The following is a 10,121-nucleotide window of genomic DNA, read 5'->3' on the forward strand; positions in this document are numbered from 1 at the left end:
ACACATTTAATTGTGGTGCCTAATAACCTATGAGCTACAAATAATAACATAATTCAATTATTTATAATAAATTAATAATGACTTGTGATTTTCGTATTTACCGCCATTGTTTGTGATGCTATTTCAGCTAGCTAGTTAGCATGTTGTTGCTACACAGCTAACAATATCTAACAATAATATTTATCGATAAAGCTCATTTTTTCCCCACACACAGACAGTTTTACATAATAGCAGAAAAATAAGAACTGTTAATTAAAAAAGATGCATTAATAAAAGCACAACAATTACAATATAAGGACAAAGTAAATATATCGGTGAGGTATGATGCTCTTTCAGCTAGCTAGTTAGCATGTTGTTGATACACAGCTGACAATATCTAACAATAATATTTATTGATAAAGCACCTTTTTTTCCCCACACAGACAGTTATACATAATAGCAGAATAATTAGAAAAGTTATAATAATTACATTTTATTATCATTATAATTGTGTTTATTTTCAATTGTTTTTGTTTGTGTTGATTGTATTTTAATGTGTACTGTATGTCTTAATGTGTACTTTGTATTTATCTTTAGACTTCTTTCTTTCTCTGTATGTTCTTGTTTTATTTAGATTTTTTTTTTAATGAAAAATTGCTGTATTTTCTGTGGCTATTGGAAAAAAACAAATAAACAATAAAACAATAAAGTTTTACCTTACCTTAGCTTAATATAATGTGTATGCATGTTTAATCTTTTGTTTGTAAGCTGCTGTGACAACTTGTATATTTATATATACCTATAAATAACATTAACATTATATTATATATATATATATAAATTTTAGTATATATACATATAACATTATATTGTATATTTATTATATAAATAATTTCCCGAAGGAGATCCCCAGAGGGATCAATAAAGTTATTCTATTTCCAATGTGGGAAGATTAAAGGTATATTAATCAGAGCAATTATTTATTATATATATAAAATATATGATGGAATTAAAATAGTACATTAGAATAAACACAATAAAGTGACTGAAAGAGAATCATGCTCTAAGTGCTTATTACTGATAATTAATACACACTAAAAGCCCATTAGCTGAAAAAGTAAAATATTATTTTAGAAATGTATCAAAGCTTGTAGCTTTTTGTTTTCTGTAATAATGTTAAACCTAACAACACATGTTTGGCAGATGTCTTTATTGTAACTTGTGAGTTAATTCATTTTATGAATAATATGACCATAAAAGTAAATCTACAGTATTATTAAAATATACTGTAGAAAAGTGACATTTAACCTTGTAAGAAATAAAGGTCAAGGGAAAGCACCGGAAAGTTATTTTTAACTTTGATTTAATCCGTAACGACAGCAGCAGTTGATCAATGCAGGAAATGAAATGTTTATTATTAAACCCGACATCTTCACACACATGATTTGGTTACGGTGCTCAGAATTTGCTCGGCGATCTGAGAGATTCTCACTACACAACATGGTAAAGCGGAGCACGACGAAGATCCTCGTAATCCGACAAATAAATGATCAGTTCAACCGCTGGACTCCGGTCGTCTCGATCTCGGCGCAGGCCGTGGCGGTCGGTTGTTCTGATTCGGTCCGATGTATCTCGGCGGAGAGTATTTTGGCTTCTCGATGATTTCTAAACCCAAATAAGGCTGCAGTGCTTTAGGGACTCGTATCGTTCCTTCCTTGAGAAACAAACACATTAAAGACCGTTATTAATCACAACAACTTATATGTAAGTAAGTAAGTAATATATATTTATATAGCGCTTTTCCAGACCAGGGTCACAAAGCGCTTTAACAATCAAAACAATACTCAAAAAAAAAGTATATACTTTAAAGATCAAGATAATACTGAGAACAACACAGGAGTTCCAGAAAATCAAGGAAAAGCCTGAACGAATAGAAACGTCTTAAGATGTTTCTTGAAGGAGTCAGTAGATCCATCAAGAGCAAAGAGAGAGGAAGATTGTTCCAAAGCTTAGCGGTGCTGAATAACTACAAATACAGAGCCTTGTTTACGTTCTTAAAAAACCCGGAATTTCCAGAAAACTAGCAACAATTTAATTTTACACTCGTTTAATTTAAGAAACATTTATTTGAACTTCATATGAAACTCATTTAAGCTGCTAACCCTCTCAACATCCCTCGCAGTAGTTGTAACATGTCCCATAATGCTTTGCCGCCCAGCCAACCAATCAAAACTGCGGATGACTTTTGACGTGGCAACTTAAACGTAATAATTAAATAAAGTAATTTAGCGAAGCTGCGTGGGTTTACTCCGGGCACACCGGTTTCCTCCCACAGTCCTCCCACAGAGGTTGATTGAGAACTTGGGGGGGGGGGGGGGGGGGAAACAGCGAGAACATAACATGAGGAGGGGCCACTGTATAATAAAATAAAATAAACTACTAAATATGTCGTTTACTTACTTTGGTCTGGTGGGTTTCCAGGATGGCGATGATGGTTCTGGGGATGGCACAAGCCGTGGCGTTGACCTAAGGATCGATGGAAACCACTGAGAGGCTGCATCACTCCGAGGGGAGCCACAGATATCGAGTCTCACCGTGTGAGCGTAGTTTACGCTGCCGTCTTCCCGCTCGTACAGGATGTTGAGGCGTCTGCTCTGGTAGTCGGTACAGTTGGAGCCGCTGGAGATCTTGAGTCGCACAAATAAAAGTGTTAATGTGCGTCGACAAGGAAATGCGACTCTTGGTCTTTTGTGTGGGAGATGTAGACTCTTTTTTTTTGAAACACTAAAATAATGTTAGTTTAGTTTAAGACAGAAAAACTGCACCACTTCATAAACTCCTCATATGTTCTAACCTCCCCATAGCTGTTCCTCCCCGGCATCCAGGCTTCGATATCAAACTTCCTGTATGCTGGAAGACCCAGTTCCTCTGCAGGCATGTCCAGAACCCTGCGACGGAAATGACAACGCACCAAGTTGACTCGCGACACATGAAGACGTACATCTAGACAAGGTTTTGTTGGGACCTGTAGTGCAGCTCTAATGCGGAGAACATCTCCTTCTGCAGAGACACAAACTCATCCAGGAGCCGAGAACTTTCCTCTCCCGTCTCATCTGCCGTCACTCCAAACATCTCCACCTGAGACACGCGGCAGGAAGTGGATCAGAACACGTACAGATGAGGTTTTTGTCGAGCCAACTGTGCGTTCTTCTCGATGTTCTTCTGACCTTGTTGAAGTGGTGGACTCTGTAGAGGCCCCACGTCTCTCTGCCGGTGTCGGTCTCTGCTCTGTAGCAGGTGCTGCTGCACACGGTTCTGAGGCAGACCCGAGCAGTCAAGCCAGAGACCATGATCGGTTGATGATCCCTTACCTGGCGGGGAGGTCCCTGAAGCCGACTGCGTGATCCATGAAGAAGCCTGCATCGATCGGAGACATCAGAATATTGAATGATTGATCTTAGCAATTTAAATGAAGACACTTTTAAAATCAAAAATGACCATGTCAGCAAAAAAAATCACGACATTTCAAATTGAATTTTGGATTCTGCCACAAATTGTTGAACCTTCCTAAAAATTATTCAGCTTTCTCTTGAACCCTTGTCTCAGGGTCAAGGTGACCTGATGGCCCGAAAACAAATGTACCTTCACCTTGACCCTGAGATAATACAAGGCTTAATTAAGGGAGGTTTTTTTTTTTAATCGAAATGTAGTTTTTGTTTTATCAGCATATGAGATTTTCTAAAATAGTTTAGTTCAGTAATTTCTATGTTGTTAATAATTTTATTTTGTTTTTTTAATGAATCAATTAAAAAATGCTAACCTTTTAAAAGTGAATGTGTATATTTTAAAAGTACAATATGTTTTAATTAGTAGCCTTTTAAATTCAATATAAAAATGTTCATATAATAGTGCAAACAGACATTTCCAAAAGAGTACCGAGCCACATGATCAAACTTTCAACCAATCATGCGACTCTCAGTGGATCACATGACAGGCTTATAGTTAAGTTATTCGTTTGTCGCAACCATTGATCAAACAAGTTTATTAAAAACATCATAGTTGTCACCAGACATGTTTCCTGCATTTAAAAATAACCAAAAAGGAAAAAAAAAATAGTACAATTTATTTGGAATTATTGGAACAAGAATCAAAATATGTGTAAAAAAATATATATATTTTTTTTATTATATTTTTTAACAAATCGATTAAATTATTTTAAAAAATAAAACAAATTCAACCTCTCATTCGAGATATTATTGAATTCAATTAATAAAACACATTAAAATGCATTAAAAAAAACATTTTAAATTAAATCATTCAATATTCTAATGGCTTTGATGTACCTCCATATTTGTGAAATTAATCCTAAAGCTTTATTACCGTATTTTCCGCACTATTAGGCGCACCTTCTAAGAATGGCCTATTTTAGAAGTGTTTTCATAAATAGTTTGCACCGTATTATAAAGTGCATAGAATAGAAGATACTGCGGTCAAACGTTTGACTGCGGTTGCATTATGGATCCACTAGATGGAGCTGTGCTAAAGGAAATGTCAACAAAACAGTCAGATAAAGTCAAACTTTATCAAGCATTCTGACAACTCCGTTCGCTCCCATGGTAACGATGTTCAAAAGCCTTCTTTGATTGGCTGTCTTCGTAGCAGACATCAAACTTGCATTTATGTCGATGGCGCGAGACTGGTGTCGTGACATGTTGAACGCACATGTATGACATGTTGAACGCACATGTATGACATGTTGAACGCACGTGTATGACATGTTGAACGCACATGTATGACATGTTGAACGCACATGTATGACATGTTGAACGCACATGTATGACATGTTGAACGCACGTGTATGACATGTTGAACGCACGTGTATGACATGTTGAACGCACATGTATGACATGTTGAACGCACATGTATGACATGTTGAACGCACGTGTATGACATGTTGAACGCACGTGTATGACATGTTGAACGCACGTGTATGACATGTTGAACGCACGCGTATGACATGTTGAACGCACGCGTATGACATGTTGAACGCACGCGTATGACATGTTGAACGCACGCGTATGACATGTTGAACGCACGCGTATGACATGTTGAACGCACGCGTATGACATGTTGAACGCACGCGTATGACATGTTGAACGCACGCGTATGACATGTTGAACGCACGCGTATGACATGTTGAACGCACGCGTATGACATGTTGAACGCACGCGTATGACATGTTGAACGCACGCGTATGACATGTTGAACGCACGTGTATGACATGTTGAACGCACGTGTATGACATGTTGAACGCACGCGTATGACATGTTGAACGCACGCGTATGACATGTTGAGCGCACGCGTATGACATGTTGAGCGCACGCGTATGACTGGTTGAGCGCACGCGTATGACTGGTTGAGCGCACGTGTATGACATGGTGAACGCACGTGTATGACTGGTTGAGCGCGCAGCAGAGTGATATTGAGTGAATAACAACCGAGACACACTCGCTCAAACCGGTGGAAGTAATCTCACTCCATAGCCGTCCGCCATGATGTGATGTGCGTCGTAAATCCCACCCCGTGATGACGAAATGACGAAATCCCGCCCACGTGTCGGTCGCTCAGCTGGTTAGAGTCATGAAAGTGTTTGTAAACGAGTGACCCACCAGGTTATGTTCATATATATTAATATAAGGCGCTCCGGATAGTAAGGCGCACTGTCGTTTTTTGAGAAAATTTAAGGCTTTATAAGCGCGCCTTATAGTGCGGAAAATACGGTAAATCATTTTAATAGTGGGTAAAAGGCTGTTTACCTGCTACGCCGACCTCCCCTGTCCCTGCGAGGTTGAGGTCGGGGAAGCGTTCTGGGTCTAGTGAATACACCAGAGAGCTGCAGACATTAGGCTGCATCCCACAACCTTCCTGCACGTGAACAAGACACGACACGTCTTCAAACAAACAAATTCAAGCGCATTCAAATGACGATTCATAAGCCCGACGGGTTCGCTCACAAACACGACTCCTCGCAGCATGTCCGGCACGACCAGAGGAACGAAGCCCTGGGTGGATGAAGAGAGAGTTCTTGAAAAAAGGGATCCATAATGAAAGCGATTTAAGAAGCGAGGCCTCACCCGCCGCTGCACAGTGTCCAGCGCAAAGTTTTGCAGCGCCGTCTGAAGTCTGGCTCCGACACCCCTCAGGTAGTAGGATCTGTGGCCGGACACGTGAGCCAGATGCCTTCAGAGAGACGGAAATGAGGTCTTCCACGATGAATATTGAGAGGCTTCAAGTCTACATTTCAAATGTCCGATTTTTCCTATTGGAATCTCAAGCATTTCATTCTTTTTGGGGAATAACTGAATTTAATTATTTCTTTATTAAACAGTTCAATTCGATTATTTTTTATTATTTAAAAAACAGGACATTTTCCAACCTTTTTTGACAAAAAAAAGAGTTGACTATCTTATACCAAACCTATTGCCTTTTAAATTATATATAAAAATATTATGGTATAATAGTTTCAGCATGATTGGCTGAAAGTACTTTTTGTCCGATCGCACTATTATACCCGCGTTTATATATCGAGTTTAAAAGTCTACAAATTAAAATTGAATTAAAGGAATAAAAATATCAAAAAATGTGTAAAAAACTAAAATTCGGTTATATTTATGTAAATACTGGTAATCAAATACATTTCAATAAAAATTAATTTAAGTTTGAACAATTTTTTGAAATTTAAAATGAAATAAACACAACTTTATAATGTAAACGCAACACCCAGAAGAAAAGGGTGAACATAATTTGAAAGAAAAAACTAAATGAATAAAGAAAGAAAGAAAAGAAAAAGAGATAAATGTTTCATATTAAAGATAATTGTGTGACTAGATAAAAAGTACAGAGAAAAGTGGAATAAATGGAAAGGTTTGTCCGAGATAATAAGATATTTTCTCATCTTCCGTCACCTCTGTCGAATCAGACCCAGCGTCTCTGCCAGCTCCACGTGGCCCTTCGGCTGGAAGTCAAACTCTTTAGTGAAGGAAACCAGAGAGCAGTCAGTCTGTCAGACCATTACGAGGCGTCGAGAGAAAACAAAGTCTTCATCACTTACCTGGTTTATTTCCAACCAACTCCAACACCTTTGCCTCTTCTCCAATTGGCTGAAACAAAATTATATTTTAAACTCAACACTTTAATAAAAAGCAGAGCTTCCGCATTAAATAAATACAACTGTGTAAAGAACCTCACAAAAGAAAGTCTTGAATATTGCCTTTACTCAAATTAGGGCAGCACAATATTGGAAATATGTGCGATATTCGATATTATTGCGATATTTTTTCCTTCACCTAAAAATGTAGCCGAGTGCAGGCGCAGCCGAGCACAGGTGCGAGTACTATAGGGGAGGAGGATAAAGAAAATGATGCGATATTTCCCTTTTTGTTGATTTCAGCGCTTCAGTGCCAACATGATGGTAGAAAAATATAATTTATAACACTCAGTCTCGCGGGACTTGCATCGGTTTCCCGCCAAACTGAGCGACATCAGAGAGGAGCCGCCGGCGCGTCGTGATATCACCGAATCAATAATAAATCCACCTCCTTGTACACGCACACATAACACTTTATAAATGACGCCAACAACTTAGCTCGTTAGCATACGGTGAAGATGCACACGTAACACTTTATAAATGACGCTAACAACTTAGCTCGTTAGCATACGCTGAAGACGCACACGTAACACTCTATAAATGACGCTAACAACTTAGCTCGTTAGCATACGGTGAAGACGCACACGTAACACTTTATAAATGACGCTAACAACTTAGCTTGTTAGCATACGGTGAAGAAGCACACATAACACTTTATAAATGACGCTAACAACTTAGCTCGTTAGCATACGGTGAAGACGCACACATAACACTTTATAAATGATGCTAACAACTTAGCTCGTTAGCATACGGTGAAGACGGACAGGTTTGTTTGGAAGTTCACGATCTTATGAGAAAACAACCGAGACGAGATGAAAAGTTCTTACAATATGTTGCTTTAACAAGGAGGTTGAAAGAGACGAGTGACTGGATCACTAGTGTTTGACTAGATCATAAGTTAGTATTACTTCCGTGTATATACTGAGCTAAGTCAGCGCGCTAGCAGGACCTGTCGTTATAGCAACCGAGCCTAGCAATCTGCGCCGCACAGTTCACAGACAGACGGAGACGTAAACAACAACGAGACATAGAAGTACAAATAGACAACTTTACAGAACATGACACTGATTGGTCAAAGTGCGGATTTAAGAAATGCTTGATTTGACTGATTCATCGATCAAAGAAAAACGATAAATTATTCACATGTTTTATATATGCATATCGCACGTGCCAATACCGCGATATTGATATCTTTTCGATATATCGTGCAGCCCTAACATAAATACACTCACCACATCAGGGTGTGTGTCGTTTGGCAGCAGTAACGCTCGGGTGTAGTGTTCCTCGTCAAGCTTGGTCTCTTCGGGGTACAGCTCTTTCAGCCTGTGGCGGGTCTCGCGCCCCACTTTGAGAACTTCCAGATACTCTGGACTCTGCACGAGGAGAAAGAGTTCATAACACTGTTGTGGCGAGAGTTAGATAGATGTTGAACTTACATTGGCCAGAGTTTTCTTATCATTCTTCGCCTGCAGACATGAACAGACATTAACGATGGTTACATATATATTTAAACTCATTTATGGGAGTTTTTTTGTTTTGTTTATACTGACCAAAAGTTTTTTCACTTTTTCACCAATCTGCTTCTTCTGCAGCTCCAACGCTGAGATTTCTTTTCTTATGGCCTGGAGTTGATGCCACACACAGACCTGATGGAAAAACACAACACAACTAAAGAAACCAGAGCCAGTTGATTCCACAATAAAACTATCAAACGGACGCTGCATTCACGGTTCAAAAGTGTTCATTCGTCAACAATATTCCAAAAATACTGATGACATAGAACATAGGTACTACTTTAACGAGAATATTTTGGAACATTTTCCGAGTCTTCACTCGAATTGATCCATTGGAACTGGTCTGGTCGAGCCAGAACTTTTCCGTCGCTTCCAACACTAATGTCATGAATTTAATCAATTAAAAATACACTGTAACTGTGCATTATGTTTCCATTGCTGTATATATTTAACAACTTATGCCATGTTTTTTTAAATCTAGGATATTCATTTGCTTTTTTTTTACGCATATTTCTACAGGTAACTTTTCTAATATCATGTTAATTAATGAAGTGTTGACTTAAAATGGAAATTACTGCATATTCACAGGTTTTAATTACACATAACTTTCTAAATATTGTTCACAAGACCCGTCTGATAAAATTGGTTTTATTAAAAAACAATTTTTCAATAAAACGTTTTGAGGGATTGATATATACACAAAAGAATGACACACAAAAAGGAGGTAAGTGTTGTTGTGAAAATGTAAATGAATAATAAATACAAAATACATTTGTTAATGCATTAGAACCATTTATACATGATCAAACAATTTCAATAAAGTTTTACCTAACCTTACTTTAACAGTATGATAAATAGTCAAAGGAACACTAGTCTCACTATGTTGCGGACTTGGTCTCCGGTCAACTGGCTCTTCCGGTTCTCCACGTTCGCGATGACTTTGTGGGTCTCCTCGCACACTGCTGTCATGTCCAGCTCCGGCTTGTCACTGTAGCCCTCCCTGGCGTGCTCGTACAAACTGCTGCGAGCCTGGGGAGCGGGCCGCCGCGGGAGGACCACCGGGCTGGAAAAACGTCTGACGGTTGTCGAGAAAAGCGTCAAAACAGTCGCTCTGGAAAACACGCTGATGCGACTCGCCATCTTGGAATCGTGCTGCGTTCAGGACGTGTGGGAATTACTGGAGTGGGGTTGATAGGTAGTTGTTCGTCGTGAGCATTAGGTAAATTATTTTTATGAATGAGTTTAGTAGATAAACTATAGTTATGACCAGGCATGTTTAGTGAGTTTTAAAACGGATATTTAAAAATAAAAGTCAAGATTTACGAAATTCTACAGTTACGGCGACTTTGAATGCACCGTAAATGCGGAAATCGCAAAACCGGAAGCGAAATAAAAATAATTGTAGCTACTTTTTGTTAAGT

The 10,121-nt window shown here is 38.6% G+C and overlaps 1 protein-coding gene across 1 annotated transcript; it reads right to left on the bottom strand.

Annotated features, from left to right (window-relative positions):
- Positions 1 to 1,325: 1,325 nt before the first annotated feature.
- Positions 1,326 to 9,940, bottom strand: sars2 (seryl-tRNA synthetase 2, mitochondrial). Its single transcript, XM_087795266.1, has 16 exons — positions 9,580 to 9,940; positions 8,737 to 8,832; positions 8,623 to 8,652; positions 8,419 to 8,559; positions 7,091 to 7,139; positions 6,945 to 7,008; positions 6,114 to 6,219; positions 5,994 to 6,041; positions 5,796 to 5,904; positions 3,351 to 3,396; positions 3,207 to 3,294; positions 3,005 to 3,117; positions 2,834 to 2,927; positions 2,574 to 2,666; positions 2,440 to 2,505; positions 1,326 to 1,693 (listed from the first exon to the last, which is right to left on the bottom strand). Exons 1-16 carry the CDS (start codon positions 9,838 to 9,840, stop codon positions 1,535 to 1,537), a joined length of 1,563 nt encoding a protein of 520 aa, XP_087651392.1. The 5' UTR covers positions 9,841 to 9,940; the 3' UTR covers positions 1,326 to 1,534.
- Positions 9,941 to 10,121: the final 181 nt, after the last annotated feature.

The sequence above is a fragment of the Callionymus lyra genome, chromosome 7, assembly GCF_982586985.1.
Source record: "Callionymus lyra chromosome 7, fCalLyr1.hap1.1, whole genome shotgun sequence".
NCBI classification, from domain to species: Eukaryota; Metazoa; Chordata; class Actinopteri; order Syngnathiformes; family Callionymidae; genus Callionymus; species Callionymus lyra.